The sequence below is a fragment of the Dermacentor silvarum genome, chromosome 4 (assembly GCF_013339745.2).
Source record: "Dermacentor silvarum isolate Dsil-2018 chromosome 4, BIME_Dsil_1.4, whole genome shotgun sequence".
NCBI classification, from domain to species: Eukaryota; Metazoa; Arthropoda; class Arachnida; order Ixodida; family Ixodidae; genus Dermacentor; species Dermacentor silvarum.
The window spans coordinates 194,470,414-194,492,964 of NC_051157.2; the positions used below are offsets into that span (position 1 = coordinate 194,470,414).

Below are 22,551 nucleotides of genomic sequence, written 5' to 3' on the forward strand. Positions count from 1 at the left end.
TTATTTTCTTCCGTTGAAAGCTACATGTACGATGTAAGTCTATGCTTGTTAGTTTGACAACAGTTTATGCAGTACGTTATGCATGGGCATACGTGTGGTCTGTGCACTCGTCTGTGAAACTTAACTTCTTTATGTGTTCTCGGAGAATGCGAAGCACATGTGCTTACACATATGCAGCTGTATACATGTTCACCTTCTGTGGGTCCCTGGACTCGGGTACAGAATGATATTGCTTTCTGAGATTGCTGACTGGCTCTTTTTGTGATACTGTTGTACCCCACTGAGTTTAAACTGGGCTACATCTTTTTTGCCAAGCGAGGAGGAGCAGCTGATGCTACCTAAAGGCGCCAAGCTGTACATGTCACCTGGAAACAGATGTCACGTCATTAAAAAAAGTAATTACGAACAATATCGCATATGCGAGCTATATCTGTGTAGAATGCAGTGCTTTTGCTTTTCTTCAGATCAATACTGACGTTACCTAGGACACTCCGTATATCATCAACCTCCCCAGTGCATCTTTGCTAGTGGCGCGCCTACTGCTTTCCTCCGGCCACCACCCAAGCGGCGCCCACCACGTACGAACTCTCCGGAGAGCACAGGAACACGACGACTTCTGCGATTTCTCGGGTCGTGGCTGGTCGACCTAGGGGGACGCTTGCACACAGGGCGTTGCGCAATTCATCGTCCATGCTGAGCACGGGCGGCGAATCTGTCAGTCCGGGCATCACGGAATTGCAGCGGATGCCCCGCGAAGCCAGTTCGGTTGCCATGCAACGCGTGAAGGCCACGATCGCGGCCTTGCCGGCAGCGTATACCGACATGCGCGGCACGGCATCGTTAGCAGCACGGCTCGACACGTTAACAATTGCTCCATCGGTGACTCCGGCTTGCAGCATGGCACGCGCCGCAGCTCGGCTGACCAGGAATGGTCCCTGCGAGAGTATGATAATGATATTTATCATCATGTAAATATGTCCAATGCAGGATGACGGACAAGCCCTCAGATCTGCAATTCGTTTTGACTAGATTTCCCTCAATCTTGTGATCCGGTCTAATAATTCTGTAGCACTATACAGCCACGGCCGCTGGATAAAAAAAAAAGGTGCGGCCTGCCGCGTGCATCGAAAACCTTTTTTTTTAACGAACGGCCGTGATACAGCGGTTCCGCTTCTGTGGCATCCATTCGCTCCGACAAACCACCGGTCATAGGTTCCTGCGTATTACACCACAAACTCAATAAAAGATTGATGGTCTTAGTGTCAACTTGAACGTCTATTTCTCCATCTAAACCACTACCGGCACCCCCGTGCAAGCTAGAAAACTGGAAACTTTCACCTAATTAACATCTCTGCCGAACTTCTCTTCCCTTCTGAAGCCTGCACACACGTACGTACCCACATGCGATTCCTATTTCATCATGTTCTCTCTACTGCGTTTGTACCGCCTGTTACTTTTCTTGTCATTATTCACTCTCTGCTCCTCAGCTTTTCTTTCATATTTCTTTCTTAGCCTCCTCGCATATTGTTGTGAGCGCAATATAGGCATATTGTTGTGAGCGTACGTACTTAAACCTGTCTCTCAAATCCGCTAGATCATACTCTATTCGAGCAGGTTTTGTTCTTCTATGGCATCAACTATTCGTTCTAGATAAACATGCTTGTTTACTGCTCCGGCCTCACTCATAATGTGACGAGGCAGCCTTTCCTATTCAGGTGTCCCATCGTTTGTGGTCCAGGGCATTGATAATGATTTCGTGGTTATATCACGAACCAAACAAGACCACAACGAAAATTTCATATGGCAATTTTAAGGCTACCGCTCAGCGCAAATTTTAAGTACGCCGCAAATGTACGACTTCAGGTGAAATGACACGACCTTACCTTCGCAATCGAGTCGACAGCAGAATTTCATACGATGGCATGGATATGAATTATCTACAAGGGATTTGGGCCGCACAGTCCTTCCTGAACTACCCACCTTGATGGCTCAGTGGCTTTAGGGCTCTGCTAATGAGCTCGAGGTCGCAGCCGCCTTTCGATGGGGCCATAATGCATAAAAGCTCACTAAAATGCCGAATCCACTACTGGTTTTACAGCCTCTCTCATTGTCTTAGTGCTACAATCAGACGTTGAACCCCATGAATCCAACCAAATAAATCTCCACTGTGTTTGCTGGGCTCACACCAACCACGCAATTTTACTGGTGATGACCAAGTGTGTGCGGGTTCTTATAATCTAGCGTAAGAAGCCAACAAACAATGACACCAAGGACAACATAGGGGAAATTACTTGTACTTACTAATTGAAATAAAGAAATGATAAATAAATGGAAATGAAAATGGATGAAAAAACAACTGTCCGCAGGTGGGGAACGAACCCACGTCTTCGCATTACGCGTTCCACGCTCTCACCATTGAGCTACCGCGGAGCCGTTTCCCCATCCACTTTCTGGGGTATTTATGTTTTTTAGAACTAGAACTAACCCTGGGAGTGTTAGCCAGCGCCACCACTCACAAACCATAGGGCGGATGTGGAACATCCTTTCTACCGCGGGCGTCACGAGCACGTGATCTTTTTGGGTGATGGCAACTGGTCAATAAACCCTCGTTATGTGATGAACGATGAACCATGAACTTCTTATGATATGATTAATAAAAATCGGGCCTCTCGGTTCCCCTTCTTCTCGTTCATTACATAACGAGGGCTCGAATCCGGCAACATTGATGCATCCAGGTAGCATATGTGGGTTTATTGACCAGTTGCCATCACCCAAAAAGATCACGTGCTCCTGACGGCCGCGGAAGAAAGGATGTTCCACGTCCGCCCTATGGTTTGTGAGTGGTGGTGCTGGCTAACACTCCCAGGATTAGATCTAGTTCTAAAAACATAATACCCCAGAAAGTGGATGGGAAAACGGCTCCGCGGTTGCTCAATGGTGAGAGCATGGAACGCGTAATGCGAAGACGTGGGTTCTTTTCCCACTTGCGGACAGTTGTTTTTTCAACTATTTTCATTTCCATTAATTTATGATTTTCTTAATTCAATTAGTAAGTACAAGTAATTTCTCCTACGTTGTCCTTGGTGTCATTGTTTGTTGGCTTCTTATGATATGATTAATAAAAATCGGGCCTCTCGGTTTCCTTTCTTCTCGTTTATAATGTAGCGAGTTACTCATATTCAACATCTACCTAAATTTCAGTCAACGGGCCTTTTCGTATCTCATCTACATAGCAATTCGGCCGCCGCGGATGGGAATCGCATCCGCTACCAGAATCCCAAAGTCATTGAGCCATCGAGGTAAGTCCTTGAGCGACTCGCGAGCTTGGAAGGTCACCTTGAGATTCTCCCGAATAGAGCAGTCGAAGACGTCCTCGCTCATCTCGACAACCGTTGGGTTGTCTATGTTCAAACGCCCCACACAGTTGACCACAATATTGGCGGCCGCTGGGCTGAACTTCTTCACGGCGTCAAAAAGGCGTTCTACCGAGGCTGCGTCACAAACGTCCACTTGCATAGCCTTGTGATCGAGGCAACCTGTTGCAAGAAACGAGGTACAAGTCTCAGCATAGCCCAAGCACATGACGTATGCTAACATGTGTATATGCTTCCCTCAATACATTGTTCATGAGAAACATGAGAGCCCACTCTTATTATTTATGTTTCCCATGAATAGAGCCATTCATACGATAGAAATCAGGGCTATAAGTCGTTGCATAACGCGAGAATACACCATCGAGTTAAAATGTAACGTTCCTGCCTTTGCATTTTTCAGAGTCGCGAAACTTTGGAGCTCTATTTGTGGATGCTATCATTCAGAGTGTTTCAAAGGTGCGTTTCCTGAAAATAGATGCCTGAACATAGATTAGTGTTTCAGTGCTCGGAACGGTAATTTACAGTGAGATCGCAAAAATGAAACACTTCTTATTGTTAGAGCAATATATAGAGGTCCACGCTCTTATAGCATGAAACTGCATCTAATGTGAAACATACCACCCCTTTCCGAATATAGAACCTTAAGCAGCATATGAGCTCATATATGTAGCACACAAGAAATGCCACGAATGAAACAAACGAAAGTGCCACAGCGCGATGCATGAAGTGTTACGGCCCACCGGTATTGACAGCTGTCTACTGCGAAGCATTGATCAGTCCATTGACAATCGCTTGCGTCACACGCACCTTGCCTGATGCGTCAACGGCGGAGAAGGGATAGCAACGGCGGATAAAAAAACGCCGAGAGCGAACAGAGCGCGTGGAGGAGGGTGCAGCGGAACAATGAGGCGGAAAGCGGAGGAAGGTATGGCAAAAGCGTGGGAAGAAAGGCGTAATTCCGCGCACTACGCTTTTTTGCCGACGAGATGGCCCAGAAGTGTGAATGAGAAAATTGAAGAGCAACATGAGAAACTCCCGATACAGAGCTTTCTGTTGCGCAATACGTGGTGCATAACAGTGTTTTTTCGAGCGTGAAAGATGCCCGTGAATACAGGCAAAGTGCCTCGAGCGGCCAGTCGCGCGGCAATTTTGCGTGCATTCGCGAGCTTCTTTCACGTTGAAAAAAACACTTTTACGTAGTACGTATTGATCACGAGAAAGCTCTGTATCGGGAGTTTCTCATGTTGCTCTTCAATTTTGTCATTGACACTCTTCATCTAATTATAATAATTGAGAAGTTGATTTATTAAATAAGATTGTTTATGTAATTAGGAGAAATGCAAAAATAATCTGAGAATCTCCAAGCGACGGCAAACAACATTACCTTGGTTCTGTCCAGCTACGCAGCGTTGGCATATTTTTAAAGTTTGGCCCAAGTTAACTGGAACATCCTGTATTTCCATAAGCTCATTAATTGGGGCTCTAACGACGCTCAATGAATCCGTGAACACAATATCGTTAGTGACATTTGTCTGCTTTATATGTTTAACGTCCGTCAGTATGGCGTATGCTTCAGCAGTGAATATACTGGTGTCTGGCTTAAATGCATGGATGTTGAAAACGACGCTAGCAGAGCTGCACGAGCCACACCAGAGAGAGAATTTGAAGCAGCTGCGTAAAATTCTGTGCAGCAGTACTTTGCGTGTAGTTCAAGGACGTGAGGGCGTAAATGCGTTTCAGGTGCATGTGTTCATATTTATACGAAGGAGATATCGTAGCACTCTTCAATGAAGCACACTAAACAGACTGGTTTATTGTGGGCGAACCTGTGCCCGGAAACTCAAGACTAAAATCCATTCACACAATTCGCAAGCAGAGTTAACAGGGCCCTGTTCCACTGTCAACCACGTCCGTAGACTGAGCACACGCGCAGTCGCGTGCGCGTGCACGAACGACACGCGCTGTCTCGCCATCCGCAAGGCGTCGCTGGCGCTTTTTTAACGGCGGTGCGATGAGACGCTTGGAAGCGTACCTCGCGAGAGTGCTCGTAACTGGCACGTGGAGAGATCTCTGCGGCAACATCACCCTCGATGGTCTGCCATTGCCAAAGTGGTGGAATGCGAGTAGGAGTGATTAGGGTAGTTTCTCGAAGTAGGACACCTGTTTTTTTTTTGTTTTTTTTTCTGCCGACGCTTCCAAATGCAGGGACAAAGAAGTTCTCATAACTGGGCGACTGCGATAAAGCCTGCCAGTGGATACGTCACGAATGATTGAGCGACATGGATGTTCAACATTTCATTCTGCCTTCAGGCACGAGTAACTTAAATCACGGAGAATTCCAAAGCGCCTCGTAGTGTCGTAGGCCTTCTCCATGTAAAAAAAATACTGAAAGGAAAAATTGCTTGTGTATCAAAGGATCCTGGATGGTCGCTTTCATATGGACAAAGTGGTGTATAGCATATCTGCCTTCCCTGAGTCCACACTGTAAGGGATCTAGTATTTTGTTGTTTTCAAGATAATGAATCAGGTGACGGCTTAGCATTTTCTCGAATACTTTGCAGACACAGGTCGCTTGTCAACGCTATGGGTCTGTAGCTGACATCTAGGGAAGGATCCTTTCTCTCTTGGAAAACTGGGATTGCGATTGCTTGTTTCCAAGCTTACGGAATGTAATCTGTAGACCATATGGTATTGAAAAGTGACAGGAGTGTTTTGAGAGTTTCAGCGTTTAAGTGTTTAAGCATGTCGTAAACTATTTCGTCGGTTCCTGGGGCAGATTTATTGCAAAGGTTCAGTGAAGCCTGAAATTCAGCCATGCTAAATGGGCGATTATTTGGTTCGTTTCGCGCGCTTTTCCGATCTAAGGGCAGTTGCTCTTCTTGTCGTTGATATCTTAAAAAATAGTGGGATGAACTGGAAATATGTTCCAAGTGTGCGCCTAGAAAATTACATTGACCTTAGAGAGTATCTTCCTGGATATTTCCTAGTGGTAGAGGATGAGATTGTCTGCCTTTTAATTTGTTGGCTCTGTTCCGGGATTCTATTTCGTCTTTATAAGAATTGATGCTACTGATGTATTTTTGCCAACTTTTCCGCTTAGAACGGCAGCGTGTTCTTCTTCCTTGTGACTAAATAGCCTTGGAGTTAATTAGATTCTCTATGGTTGGGGAGTTACGAAGGAGATTCCAAGCCTCGTTTTGCTTCTTCCGGGCATCCTTACACTGCTTATTCCACCGTGAAATATGTCGTTTCAAAGGCGACCCGTTTCTTTAGAAAATACATACTGATAGAGCATCAATTGCAAACGCTGCGAAGTATGCTACTGCACCGCCAATACTAATTGCACTGATATCATCCCAAGATAAATGTGTTAGATCACGAAAGCGCGTCAAGCCGGCTAAACCGCCTTTCAGTCGAGGAACGTGTGTACAACATTCAGCCTGTTTTGTAAGGTTTAAGATTACAGGAAAATGGTCACTTCCAAAAGGGATAACACGTTCGCAAATAGCCCCTAATTTGTTTGGTACAGAAAAAACCACTTCTACCCCATATCTACCTGCGACGTTTTTCAAAGCATGTAGGGAGACAGGCAGAGGCCAAAAAAGAAAAGAAAGAAGGTTGTGGTGTCAAACACAAGAATCCGGCCATCAGTTGTGCCACGAATGTGGTTTACAGTCTGCCGTTGTTTTGCGGCTCTGCTTATATAGGCCAGACAGGCCGATCTGTTAACGTGCGATTAAGGGAACATGCGGCCAACCTACGTTGTGATAGTTTTTCGCACATTTCTCAGCACTGTCAGAAGTGCGGCTGCACGCCTCAGTTTAACCTCACAAGCATTATTTCTAGGCATCATGATAAGACGACTCGGGAAGTAATCGAAGCTTGCAACATTCAAAATAAAAAACAGTCTTGTATCAGCTGTCCCTCTGTTGTGCTACAGGATAAATAAATCCTGTACCTGAATGGTTAACGTGTTCTAGTTTTTGGTTGTTCTTTTTGCGTTGTGTGTGGCCACGTGTGTGTATAAATCTGCTCTGTGATGTGGAATAAACCTTAGTTGGGGTGAGTCGGCGCTTGTGTTCGTGTGATCTTTCGTCTGTTCTTCTTCCTTGTTGCGCCGTTCTGAAGCCATGCATCTGTACCAACTTGCCCTATTGTCAGTGCTACTCAACTACCTAAAGCTGTAGGCAGTTGTAGTTGCAGGCGGAGATGTAGTAGCCGACAGGAAACACCTCTGTCGACTATTATAGCTACATCACAGGACGACGCGACAGCGTCTTCTCGTCTCTCAGGAAAATGACTTATTGGCGGATAAAGTTTGTGTGTGTAGATATAAGGTGTCTCTCCTGAGCACACGGCATCTTTGGATTAAAATTATGTAACAGTTCTTTAATGTCATCAAAGTTCCCGAGAAGACCCCTGACGTACCATTGTATAATACCAGTATCCATGTTAAAATAGAAGTTTGCACTGTGTGTCTAAGAAAAGGTTGTTAAGGTCGCTTAGCTTACTGAGTGCATTCCTGGCCCCGTAATGCGGAGTTTGGCTTTCTTGCCGCGGTACTGCGACTCGCGGTGGTCCTTCGCCGTTGGCTGCGCCGTCTAGCTAGGAGTAACGTTCATTGTTTCTTGCGAGGCACCAGACGTCCGCTCTAGTGAGCGGTGTGTTCATCGTGAGGGCCTCACCTACGAAGCCTTGAGTTTCAGTTTGAGTTGAGTTTGAATTTATTTAACCACATGGCAGGTACATAAAAGTACACATAGACGTGGTTGGGTGTGATGGGAGAAAAGCTGCAATTCACAGCTTGACTGGCCCGATCACCCGGTAAACAAAACAAAATAATTGTTGGAACCTACCAACCCAGAGGTTTATGGGCCCTACTTCAGTGACGGCGAAGCGGCACTGGCTGCTGTCGCCTGGGAGGCCAGTGGCACTGCTGCGAATGCTAAAGTTGCCCCCATTCTTTTCTGTACCGGGCCGATGCCGGAGTCTTCGGCGGCGTTGTCACCTTACACGCCGCACCAGCATATTCTACAGCATGAAGAAACGAAAGATGCTTCCTTGCTTCTGGGAAATATATGTTTTATTTTACTTTTAGTGAGATTATGCCTTCTTTTTTCCATGTAGGACAGAACCGAGGATATGCTGTATGGACAACATTGCAGTTTGGACAATGGAGGGCACCATTACAGTTGTCGTAAGCGTGTTCATGGTGAGCACATTTTGCGCAAGTCAGTCGGCCTCGGCAGCTCATCGAGCCATGGCCGAACCTTCGCATTTGAAGCAATTACGCGGCTTTGGGATTACGGTCTTACTCGGATTTTAGTGCATCCTAATTCGAGTGTCTCTGGGAGAGTACTGGGGGCTAATGTTAGGATTAGATGCGTCGTGGGAATTTTCTCGTTGTTTCGTTCAACCTTTATTCGTTGTACTTGTGTCATGTTTTCTTCTTTACAGCCTCTAGGAGCTCTTCTTCGGTCAGGTTAAATGTCTCCACTAGACATTAACTCTTTTGCGTTTGTTCATCGATCGGTGTGGGTCACCGTGATTTGTAGATCTCCGAATGCTATCACACTGGAGAGTTTTCCATGCTGGTGCTGGTCGTGAACTTCAAGGAGGAGGTTACCGCTGCCTATTTTGGCCCCCTTGTAGCCTGGGCCTAGTGTATCGGTTAGGCATTTGGCAACAGTGAAGGGTGAAGTCATTGTGACAGTCTTTTTAGGGTTCTCACTATAAATACCGTGAAATCGTGGGAAGGTTTCTTTGCGCTGGCCAAAAACAGTAGCATTTATTTGGTGCGCCAATGGTTATTGGTTTTATAATTTTAATTTGAGTCATATGAAATAATAACATTTTATAAAATCCTGTAACCTGTACAATTCCAAGTATAGTGCATTCTTGCAGTGCCAAATAAGTGTAGTAACCTGATTTTAAACACAAACGCAAATGCTTATGTGATTTATTTAAAAAAGTTGTCGCAGTTTCACCTGAAAGGCGAAGCATCAATTGCGATAGCAAATTTGTAGTGAGCTATACGGAGTAATGATAGTGGCTTTATCAGCTGTATAAACTTGGACATGCAGCAGCACTGGCAACACGCAGAACTGTTGTCGACGCCGTCGGCGTTTTGCCCACGTGCGCACAAAATGCGTGCGGCGTTGGTGAATGTTGCCGGAGCCTCTGATATAAATAGGTACTTGGTGCCGCAGCTAAACGTCCCCTCCCTTCCCTCCTCCCCCCCCCTCCCCGCGGCCTTTCGTGCGTCAGAAGAAGGCGCGTTTGCTCTACATATATGGTGATTGTAAAGGAGGAAAGAGACGCCTACTTCTGCAGCCCTTAAGGGAGCACGGCACAACACGCGCGTTTGTTCTCCGCCGTGCGTTCACTCCCCGTGAAAGCGCGCGTCCCTCGCGCCCTTTCACTCGCACATACAGCGTTCGGCGGCGCGCGGCGACGATTTCATCTCCATTGACGTCATACGGAACCTCACGGCGACGGCGACGGCAACGGCGACGCCGACGGCAGAAATCTGCTTTGGAGTGTCCATATAATTGCTATCGCAATAAAAGCTATGCCGCGCGCAGGTAGCAAATGCAAGCTGGCGCACCAAAATAAATTTTTATGCACTAAAAATACTGCGCGTAGGCTTGGTTCACGACACACCGTAACATTTTTATTGATTTATCATGCTTAAAACTAATCGTGTAAACGTAATTTGATAGTTTACTAAGACAATATTCAGCAACATTAAAACGTTCACATCGTAACATCGCATACAAAAGTAAATGGAACTGCTCCGTTTAGAACAGCGTAATAAAATATTGCATATAGACTAGACACATTGCAAATCATAAATGCACTGTACTCACATTTTTAAAGCACTGGCATATCCGTGCCCACTCAACCCCTAGTAACATAAGCATAAACGCATATTTTTCCAGTTTTTCTACCTGGATTGACCAAATTTAAAAACATCGCCAATGATAAACTACATAAATTCACATATTTTCTAAGGAACTTCGTGAGGCAACAAAATATTGAATGTAGGCTATACACGTTACACATCATACTGGAGACACCGTATTCATATTTTGAAGCTGTGACATAGCCATGCCAACTATACCGTTAGTAATGTAGATCTAAACACTACCTGGATGCAATAAACCTTAAAAACATCACAAATGATATAATAAATAAGTGCAACTGTTTTCGTCAAAACAATGTGACATAAATATATTGCATGTTGACTAGACACACATAAATCTTTATGAGGGCACTGTATTTACATTTTCAAAGCTCTGGCATGTCCGATGCCAACTCAATAGGCAGTAACTTTACAAAACGCACTCCTTCACTTTGCCTACTAGTGTGCAAAAAAACAAAAAAAACATCACACATGGCAGAAATAAATAAACGCAAATGTTTCCTTCAGAATCGCGGGGCACTAACATATTGCATGTAGACTGCACACATTACAGATGCAAATTATAATAACGGCGCTGCACATTCAAAGCCCTGACAAGTACCATGCGGACTGAAAGACCGCAATATAAAACATTCTGACTTTTTAAGTGCATGTACCATTAAGCATTTTAAAACCAAGTGAGGCCACAATTATTCTTCCATTTGGCAGCGTGAAGCGAAAAACACACCATAGCACATGGCAGCACTTTTGTAGGAGCTGGATTTCAGCAGTTTCTGAGCAGCTTTCTGAAGCACTTTGTCATCTCTTTGCGTTTAAATAATTTGAATCAGGTGTGCCTTGTGGAAGAAGACGACGACTACGAACACACATATGCGAGCACATCGGCTCCCGATTCTACAAACGTTCTGGATCGGATTTTTTGCCTCAACCCGCAAGAATTGTCCGTCATTCGACGCAGCTTGTTGCAAGGAACAAGCGGATACCAGAATCTTACCCGTGGGTGGGTTTTTCGGTCTTCCTCGAGACCTTTTCCCCCACGCCACGTTGGCGCGCAGATACGCCTAACGTGCCAAACCAGACGGTGCGGTCGGGCGGGCGGCGAGCCTAAATGGAGTGCTCAGGCTGGATCAAAGTCGTGAGCAAGAAGAAGAAACTTACCGAGCGGGCTGATTCTAACGTGCCCCCGTCAGCGAAAGGAAGCGGTAATGGCAGCTGCCGCACTGCCCCACAGAACATATTTAGTCGAGTCGTTGAAGCTTCCACAATCCCGAACTTTCCGAGGGATTACTTTAAGACCATTATACGGCCTCGTGGAGGGTTGGATGTTAAGAAGACAGACCTTATTATGTTCAAGCGTGCGCTCGCCAAGGTGGCTTCCCTAACAGCGGAGCAGGTGTTCGACGACACGATGTGCACGAACCCCTTCCAGAACATTCTTGTGGTTTCCACGCCATTCGAGGCGAACGCGCGCGCCTACGCCAGGGTCCAACAGATCTGTATGGGTAATATCGTCATAGCAGTAGCGGCCCACGTGGCTGTGTCGGACGACACATGTAATGGAGTGATCCGCGGAATCAACCTGGATCTCAGTGACGCAGAACTGACGGAGATAATCGTCAACTGGAGGAACCCAGGCACTCTGGGGGTTTGAAGAATCAAGAAGACACCAACAGTGATCGTGTTGTTCGGCGGACAAAGGTCTCCCAAAACGTCCTGTGTGATGGTGTTCGCTACCCTTGTTCCTTGTATCGCAGGCAAGTGGACGTTTGTTATGCGTGTGGAGAATTGGGCCACAGGGACGATGTTTGCCCGAAGGGCGAAGATCAGAAAAAATGCCGCGGATGCGGCATGCTACACCATCAGAGGATCATCAATGCAATCCCAAGTGCGCAATTTGTGGTGGGGCACACCAAACGGCTGACCGCAAGTGCAGACAGCGCTTTCAGGTGCCGCACATTGTGCGCCAAAGACAGCGGCGCCGCAGGCGCGCACAGCACACACAGCTGGTGTCAGGACCACGTGACTCCGACACATCTGGCGGCGGAGAAGCAATGGCGGGAGAGAAGACATTCTCCTCCCCCCATGCCTCCCCCCACCGCAATAGATCGTCAACTAGAGGGAGCACCCACTCTCGTTCCAGGGGGCGCCCCGGCAGCAGATCGCACTCACGCTCCAGAGGGCGCGACAATAGCAGCAGACGATTACGTTCGAGAGGACGATCAGGCTCCAGGGTCCGAAGCCAGGAACCAGTGTCCTGGGCGGACAAGGCCAGTCTGAACATCCAAAGCGGGAAAAAGGTAACACAGGGCATCTCGCCGGAGCATAAGAAAGAACAATCCGAGATTTCAATGCTTAAGAAAGAAAATGCAGGACTTAACGAGGCATTACGAACGTTGAGGTCCGAGTTCGAGCTCTTCCGTAACTCACGTGAACCCCCCGAAATAGACTCACCCATCCCGGTTCAAGCAGAAGGGTCGAATAAGCTCAAAGCTATTTCTCCCCCCGCGACCACGGAAAGAGAGGCCATGCAAACTGACCAGACCCCTGCTCAGGTCTTTAAGCCAGAGCAAACGTACTCGCGTCTTTAGCGGCGATTGAGGAATCCCTCAAGCAGATGAGAGAGGCCTTAGCATTCAATCAAGCACTATCGAGCACTTGGACGGGAACATCTCCCACCTAACACGTAGAGTAGGAATCCTTGAGTCTAAAATGAAAATGATAGACTCTAGCAAAATCAAGACCATCACCAGTATCACCATTAGAAAAGCCAATAAAGTACAGCAGGATCTGGATGACACGAGTTCGCTGCAGGCTTTGCTACTTTAATAGAATTCAAAATGGCGGGACAAACCGGAAACATAATTATTTGGCACTGGAATTGTGCAAGCTTCTTAAGGCGTAAAGCTGCTCTACTGCAGCTCATTAAATCACAAGCGTCAATGCCGCACGTCTTGCTCTTGCAGGAAACTCTTAGCGATAATATAAATCTATCGGGCTATCGTTCGATTAGCGAAAAGGGAGAAAATGGCAGAGGTATCGCCACATTGTTCAACAAAGACACCTCTTTTCAAGAGCACGAATTCAAAATTTGTAACTCGGATAAGAGATCCAGTCTCGAGGCGCAGTTAATTGAAATCATCCCCAATGGCAAAATCCGACGTAACATTTTCATTCTCAACTTGTACAGCTCTCCTTCGGCTTATAAGCATAACCTCCTCTCACTCCTAAATAGAGTCGTGTAACCACCGCGAGATCGCACCCCTTTATAGTGGCTACAGATTTCAACGCTCACCACCCGGCTTGGGGTTATGTAGCATGAACAAAGGGGCCAATCTAGTTGCAGCTAGTACAGACCTAAACCTAACGCTAATGTCGGACCCGCGTTTCGCAACGAGGATGGGAAATTCGGTCGCCAGAGACACGACGCCTGATCTGAGCTTCACTAGAAATGCGGTGGCGAAATGGTCCAACTTACAGGAGAACTTGGTGAGCGACCACTACATAATAGAACTCAGGAGGGAAATAATAGCACCTCCCTCCAAAACCTACAAATACACAGACTGGAGCCTCTTTAGGAAAATAAGAGGTGAAGATGAGGCAGTATACGACAACTTCAGTGAACTTTTTGTACAGATCCAGAAGGATATCGAGAAGGCCACCAAGGAAATAGTCACAGAATTTAATACCCCAGGGATGGATGCAAGGTTAGCGCACTTCCTGGAAGCCAAACGCTCTCTCCTCGACATATGGAAAACACAAAGACTCAATCGGAGACTGCAGGAAAAGATCGCCGAGCTCAATAGCCACATTGAGGAGCATTGCTCCGAATTAAATAAGCAGCACTGGAGGGACGCCTGCTCGGCAGCGGACGGGAAAATGCGCAAAGGAGGTAAATGAAGCCTCTTAAAACATCTCCTAGACGATGGACAATCCAAAGGTAATCAGAGACTAGCCATAGACTGACTTATTATTAAGGAGCTAATGGACGGCATCTCAGAAGCCTCCATATTTAGGAAACTAGCCAACAAATAGCTTCCACTTGACCAAAGCTCAAGCTCTTCCCAGCCTCAATATGAGGGCGCGCCTGCCCCAGAGCTGGACGCTCCCTTCTCGGAAGCTGAGATCAGGGAAGTGCTGCATAATTTTAACGGGAGGTCTGCCCTAGGCCCCGATGGAGTCATAAACTGGCTCTTAAGAAATTTGGACGACAAAGTGATTCATTCATTAGTGAAGGAGATAAACAGGGTATGGGAGGATGGTGTCGTACCGGACAGTTGAAGAAAGGCCACAGTGGTCCTAATCCCCAAGACAGGTACATCACCCAGCTTGGAGTACCTCCGTCCTGTCTCCCTTACTTCTTGCATTAGCAAAGTAGCGGAACATGCAGTGCATAACAGGATATCGAGACATATCGAGCGGAATGAGCTATTCCCGTACAATATGGTGGGTTTCAGGCCCTCGCTTTCCACGCAGGATGTCATGCTCCTGCTCAAAACACAGATCATAGACTCTCAAAACAAAGATGTAAAAGGGGTACTCGCACTAGATCTATCCAAGGCCTTCGATACAATTACACATGACTATATCCTTAAGGAGATATCGGCCTTGAACTTAGGAGTTAAATTCTTCTCCTTCGTTGAATCCTTCCTTGAGAGCAGGACGGTGGTCATAAAGTTGAGGCAATCAGTGTCGGAGTCTTTCAGACTGGGAAGAAGGGGTACTCCCCAAGGGGCAGTTAACTCACCACTTCTGTTCAACATAGCAATGCGCAAATTGTCGGAAAGCCTTGCAACAATTCCTTATGTAGGTCATGCATTATATGCTGACGACATTACAATCTGGTGTCCCGGAGGATCGGAGGCGACGGTCGAACAAGCTCTACAGGAGGCTCTAGACGTTACAGAGTCTTTCCTGGACGGTACGGGACTGGCACTCTCGCCTGGAAAGACAGAACTCCTGCTGTACAGACAGGCTAGACGAGGTGCTAGGGGACTCACCCCACTCGATCAGGTGCCCATTAGCGTTCGTACCAGGGTGGCTATACCATCCCTAGAGTAGACTCTATCAAAATTCTAGGACATTTATTAGACTCGAAGGGCTGCAACGCAAAGTCTACAGCTCATCTCACCACGAAAACGGAGAACATTCTCAGATTAGTTATGCGAGTGTCCAACAAGAAAGGCGGCATAGGCGAGGATATACTCATTAGGGCTCACCATGCTTTCCTCATGAGCCATGTCATTTACATAGTCGCCTCCCTAATTGGACCAAAACAGAGAAAGGTAAATTAGACACGCTCATGCACAAAAGTGTCAAAAATTGATTGGCGTTCCAATCACGGCTAGCACAGAGAAACGCATGGAGTTCGGAGTACACAACACCACTTCGGAGTTAATTGAAGAACAAAGATCAGTACAAATTATTAGATTGTCAAACTCCAAAGCAGGCAGAAGACTGTTGGATGCGGGAGACCTCCGTCCTAGTTTTAATCAGGGAGAAACCAGGCAACTTGATAATCAAACAATGAATTCCTTTATTGTAGACCCTTTTCCAAGAAACGTCCACCCGCAACACAATAAAGGTAGAAGATTGGCGAGGGCTAGGGCTTTCCTAAAGAACTTATCCGGAACGGAGACCTTTGTTGACGCGGCGCGACACATCAGCTCCGACAAGTTTTCCGTGGCTATAGTCAATGACAGGGGAGATCTCCTCTCGGCAGCTTCGCTAAAGACCTCATTTGTCGACGTGTCAGAGCAGGCTGCTATAGCTCTCGCATTACTTGATACAACACGCACTACAGTGTACACGGACTCCCGAGCGGCAGTTAGAGCGTTCTCATCGGGATTGATAGCCAAACATGCATCTAGGATTATCAACGGCAGACCCCCCTAAGACACTATTCATCACATAGTCTGGTTACCAGCACACATGGGATCAGACGTATTACCGCGTCCCAATCAGATAGCCCAGACAACCCCAATGAAATAGCCCACGACCGTGCGCGAGGTTTCACATGCCGCTACGGGACGGTGTCTCGGGTGAGTTCGGGAGAGCTCTTCCACAGTGATCCTCTAGTTACTTTTCACGAAATCACATCACATTACAGAGGGGATAGGCAGAGTTTTCCCTCCCCCCATCATAAGCTCAACAGATCACAATCTAGCACGCTCCGCATGCTCCAGACGGGGTCCTACCCCTCTAGGGGCTTTCTGAACAAGCTTCACCCCGACATTGATCCATTCTGCCCAGATTGTGGCACTGAATTTTGTTCATTAAATCACAGTATCTGGCAGTGCTCCGTGTTACAGGATTTTAACCAAGAAGAAGAGTGGACGAAGGCTATCACAGATCCCAGACAAGACATCGAACTCCTGGGTGTCCAGAGGTCCCGGCCCGGGAATGGGCGGAGAGGCACGGTCTCTCTGTTCTGACATGGGACTTAGTCAACGGCTAGCTTCTCAGGACCTAAATAAAGTGTTTACTACTACTAGGTGTGCCTTGGTACTGTTGATGCGAAGCCTCCTCTTGTACGTGATACCACCTGCATACTGTGAAACATGAAATATGTGATTCATGACCATTGTGTGCGTTCTACCTCTAAAAATTTCTTACACACTGTGTACAGCTTGATTGTCCTTGGGTCAATGGAGCTAAGTGACATGGGCTTTGCTCGACAGTTATCTTTTCTTGGTACTTTTCTCTGTGATGAGTTTTTATTTCCATCAAAAACTCTCTTTTCTGGCTTGTCCCATCCTTCAATACATCCAGAACATGGTACAAAGGCCGGTGTGACATTTGTTTCAGGATATTCTCAATGTTGTCTTTCTCTGCGGCCTTCAATACCTGCTCAATGACAGTGTCGAGCACCTCTCTGCATATAGGCTAATCAGCACTGAGCTCCGTCAACTCGAGCACTTCTTTTAGAGGGCAGTCTACCCGGGGTAGCTCATCAGTGTTGTTCTTGGCACTTTTTTGACGTCTGTAGCCGTTCATTCCTTACCTGTTGGACATATTAGGAGGCAACAGGTGGCACGTATTACCACTTTGGGTTCCAATTTGAATGTATACATAAGGTGAGTTGAATATTCTGACTCAACACCAAGATACCTTAAGGTGTGTAACTAGATTGAGGATAGCAATGTCTGCCAATATAATAAATGTTCTAAAGTAACCAAAAACAAAATTATATATACATTTATAGGTCGGAAACTTGTGTGTGCATTAGAGCCTTTTTCTTACTGTGTGCGAATATTTCTTACGTTGTGCCACATTCATTTGAATGTTGTCGTGCAGCAGAGCCTTCAAACTTATGAGGGTACACGTCTGATGAGCGTTGTGATAGCTGCATCCGAGGTGTTGCGCTGGGCCTTCCCCACTGCTGAGGTCGGCTTGTGCAGCTATCCCTTTCACAGCTGTTGATTTAGAGGCATATGGCCCTGCATGCTTGCCCCGACCCCGTACACCAGCAATGCAAGTGCACTTGCCGCAGGAAATGCGAAGCTCTCGTTTGAGGGAGCACGACCACGACAGCTGCGAAAAAGACAAAAAAAAATACATTGGTTGCTATTGTACGTACATTTGCTCTCTAGCACAAAGGCACAGTGAACTAGCTGTGTGAGCAATTATAGCCCGGTCGCACGGTGCACTCTCGATTGCGACCAAGATAAAATTTCTGGACAGCGATTTGCTCTTTCGCGCAGATTGCTCAAATGAACCAATTGCGATTAATGAACTTAATCGTTATCCAAAGTTCACCGTGTGACTGGCGTATCAATCAAGTTTGCAAAAATAGTCTGCCCGAAAAATAGCACTGGCGAAATCATGATACCGACGTGTGCCACGCGTTTCCAAAACAATGATCGGCTAACTGATAGCGTATCGCACGTGCGCGTGGATGGGCGCTAGTAAGGTAACTAATCTCGGCTAAAAGCTATCACTGCGTCAGCGCCGCTTAACATAAAATGTAGGAAGATGCAGCATGTGCATCCTCCTACACGCATTTTTGTAACTGGGTTCTCCTACGTATCCTCCTACACGTATTTTTCTAACAGCGCGTACGTTTGTAACTGGATGCACCGCGTGCATCCAGTTACAAAAATCGAGAGTGCATAGTACACGCAGCCAACTAAACAAAACAGGAATGTGATTATCAATGTGCAATACACGGGGCTTACCTCTAACTCCACGTCGTCAGCAACGTCGTCCTTGACTTATGAAACGCACTTCGCCCTGGCGAGGACGATGTCGTCTCCGATCAACTGCTCCGCGTTACCTACATGCACGGCTAAGTAGATGCTGCCCTTTCGCCATATTGCAGCCACTAAAATAGTCGTCAACGGCACAGATCCTCTTGAAGGGAGATCGAAGCGTGTACATCGTGCGCATGTCTTTCGAATGAAACGTCGACACGCACAGACATACACCGCGCACTCTACGCAACCTGCGCAAACATTTCCACTGCAGCAGGCAATCAAGGCGGTGTGAAGGAGAGATGTCCACCCACTCGTAGAAATTTTTTCGTCGCGTGCGGTGGTCGATGATGACTTATTTTAATTATGATTTATTGGCACCCCTTTGAAACGGGGCGGTGACAATAGTCATCTAGCCTGTTTTAGTTACTCTGGTATGCTATACATGCTTTTCCTTCGAGCATTCTTGTATATCTCTTTAATATTTTTTCTCTTCCTCAAAACCTCTATGCCTACCTTTTACCGCTACTTGTGCCTCTGACGGAGACAGTCATATCAATCTCTTCCCTGCTTTTTTTCCCCCGATACTCTAAACGCCTGTTGCTTATCTCGATTGCTGACAGGTTTAATTCTTCCGTCCACTTTAAATCCAAGCGCTTCTAAGTTGTACGTTACCTACGGGTCTCACTGGGTAAATCCCTTCGCATTCCATTCGGGTGTTCCATTCCATTAGGACGCTGACGCCGGCGCGGCAGCGCTGCTCGGAGGTGCTGTTTTTGTCTATACGTTGTGTCGCTACATTAGAGTTTTAGTATTCCGCCATGACGATACGTACGCCGTACGCAAGAGCTTTCTGGAACGTGGCAGCGCGTGCCACGACAGAGCTTGTAGTACACTGGGGTGCCCACGTGCGTAAACGCACGTAAACCTGGTGCAACAACTTCAAGATAAAAATAAATGTGCTTGTTGTCTACAGTGAAATGAAGCCAATGCAAACGTTCTAGTCGGATCCCTAGCCAAGTTACCGCACATTAGCCACCATTTTGCGGAAACTAAGCTTCTCGCGGTGTCCCGAACAAACTACGAAAGCAGCACGCGACGATTCCCACGTGCGCGCGCAGGAATGGGATGCGTGCGTACTCGGCGGCCACGTACGCATCACGTACGGTTTTTGTTGCGTTTTTCACACGCGCGTTATGCAGAACGTAGCGCTCTTATGTACGCAACGCCGTTGCGTACCCGTCGTGGTGGCCTAGCATACGTACCCGTCGTGGTACTCGTCGTGGTGCGTACGTGGTGCGTACGGGTAAGCCTAGCATGCGTACCTGTCGTGGTGGCCTAGCGGCTATGATGCGGTGCTAAGCACGAATACGCCGGATGAAATGCCAGCGCCAGCGGCCGCATTTCGATGGGGACGAAATCCGAAAACGCGAGTATCATGTGCATTGGGGGTAGCTTGAAGATCCCCTGATGGTCAAAATTATTCCGGAGTCCGCCACTACTGCGTGCCTCATAATCCAATCGGGGTTTTGGTACGAAAAACCCAAGGACTCATTCACGCCGCTGCGTACGCAACGTACGCAGTACCAACACAGTCTATTCAGTCCATGCTGAACTCATTACTATCGACAGTGATCGTGGAATGGGTTCGGCCGAATTTCGCTGTCATTGTAGAGCGACACATTCCCAATAGCGCACATCCAGTTATCCAAGTTGGCTTCCAACACGTTTATTGAAGAGCGACACACACCGACTGGCACACACCCAGTGCTAAAAGTCAGCCTCAAAGAGTTTGATTTCACAGCAGTACCTTTACAGTCCCGCTTCTACATTGACTCCATGTCGGCGCGAAAGACGTTCGTTAGGGAATGGCACACATATGCTCATTGCCACATACTCAGCGACCGAAGTTGTTCCGACGGCTGGTTTCGTACCCTGTTTCATCAGCACAGCCGACCGATGCGCTACCCATTCGACCATGGACTGCCGAGTTACCCAGGTAGGCGGCAATACGGTTACATACATACATACATGCATGCATGCATGCATGCATGCATATACATACATACATACATACATACATACATGCATACATACAATGATACATTCATACAGACAGACAGACAGACATATAGATAGATGGATAGATAGCCCACCGGAAATCCGTGAAGCACCCTAAGAATGTTAACGCATTTAAACATAACGCGCTCAGCCATAAGTGGAAAGACGATGTGCCCACAGTACCCCCTGTGTACCTGGTAAGCTGATATCGAACTATCCACAGACTCAAACCAGATGGGAACTTCGCCATCTGACGAAAACGTTCACAATGCCCCAGCATGAGCTTACAATAATTCAGTTTAGACCCATTGGATCATTCAGAGACTGCCTTGCGTCACCTTAGGCGTTATCCCTACGCTGCCCAATCGCAGTCGAGAAAATTGAAACTCAAGCTCCAAGGTTCGTCTCTTTTCTATTGCCAATTTCAGTCTGTGCACCGATGTGGCTCTTGAATTCACCACCGTCAGCATCACTCGCGCTAGCCGTCTCACTCGTTTTCCTCTCTGGATTTAGTTGGGTGACTCGGGTTCCCATTAACTGCGACCAGCTTAAGCAGCTAGCTATAGCGCTCGTCAAACAACGTGGCCCGGAGACTCAGTTAACGGCTTAGAATCGTTCCGGGTTGCTACGACGTTGTGCACCACTTTGTCTGTAGGTGTCTCGAAGCGCTCACCGCTACCTGACTTCTTCCGTGGTCGCATGGGAGCCGGAATGCATCTAACGGCGACAAGCAGCAGTCTCTGCGACGGCACTTGTCGACTTGACCTTGAATGCAGCTTGGACTCCTCCCCGTTCGGACCGTATTCGCCTGCGCGATGCGCGCCGTCGTTCTTTTGTGGTCGCAGACGCACACCTGGTCGATGTGTGCGGCTGCGATCTCAACCCGTCGGTAGCGAGTTCATGTAAACGCCGTCGTTCGGACTCAAACTCAAACCACTCACGACAGCATCATGTAAAGTGGTCCCGGCTAACATGACTTCTATCCTCCGATTCTATTAATTTCTTGCCACGCCGAATGGCTGATCCTGGTGATAGCGTGTACCCGGCTTTGAGAGAAGCAATCAAGAATGGAAAAAAAATCATTACGAAATAGGGGCCGAGTAGTGCGAAATACGACACGCCGACCCCCCAAACCTGTCAGCAAAGCGAGGCTGGAGAATTCGTTAAAGCCTTGGACGCGACGCTTGTCAGCGCGGTTAGGAGGCAGCTCGACGCTCGTTGTCTCTAACCTGGCAGCGCCGCGGCCACGGCTTCAACTTTTTCCAGCGTGCGTCCTGCGACCACCACGCGGGCTCCTTTCTCCGCCAGCAGCTGACAGACGGCGCCACCGATGCCTCCTCCTCCGCCAGTCACGATGGCCAGGCTGCCAGACAGGGGTCCTGCTCCTCCTGTAGACATCTGCGGTGTGCCCCCATGGGCATAAATTACCACATGACCGCATATTCTAAATGGGCTACATATATCGTAGGACACGCCTTTTTCAACATCATGATGTGCATGAGGAGTTCCACGCGCACAATGCAAATAAAAAAAACACAAAAAAGATCTCGCGATCGGACGGCAGCAGTCGCTTAATGTCTATTCACTACCCCTACGTCACTACATAAAAAAACCCCAAAAACCCTGCCTACAGTTAATAATGTTGGAGAACTACAAAAAATAGGTATTTTTTTCAAGCATTCAAGCATATGTGGCCTGACGAGCTGTCTGTGGCCGCCTGATGAGGCTTAAATTCAACTTCTAGACATAAGACACATCATCAGGGTACGAATTTACTCCAGTGTCTCGAATAAACAGTCTTATTCAACTCATGCTAAGGGAGGCACAGCGCTGAAGCTAGACTATAGTACACTTTCTATCGCTACCGCTTAAACGTGGATGCAGATGTTTGCACCTCCAATGCTTGAGAAACCAAATGCGCTTCCACCAATGTCATAAGATTAGCTTCCCGAGTGTCCGACAACTGAGCATGGATACTAATGCGTTTAGACATGCTGATGCT

At 47.3% G+C, this 22,551-nt stretch overlaps 1 protein-coding gene across 1 annotated transcript; it reads right to left on the reverse strand.

The window, feature by feature from the left end:
- Window positions 1-394: 394 nt before the first annotated feature.
- LOC119449155 (estradiol 17-beta-dehydrogenase 8) lies at window positions 395-21,947 on the reverse strand. The gene is made up of 3 exons (XM_049666677.1): window positions 21,779-21,947; window positions 3,337-3,536; window positions 395-935 (listed from the first exon to the last, which is right to left on the reverse strand). The coding sequence occupies exons 1-3, from the start codon at window positions 21,945-21,947 to the stop codon at window positions 537-539; spliced, it is 768 nt and encodes a 255-aa protein (XP_049522634.1). The 3' UTR covers window positions 395-536.
- Between the last annotated feature and the right edge of the window lie 604 nt (window positions 21,948-22,551).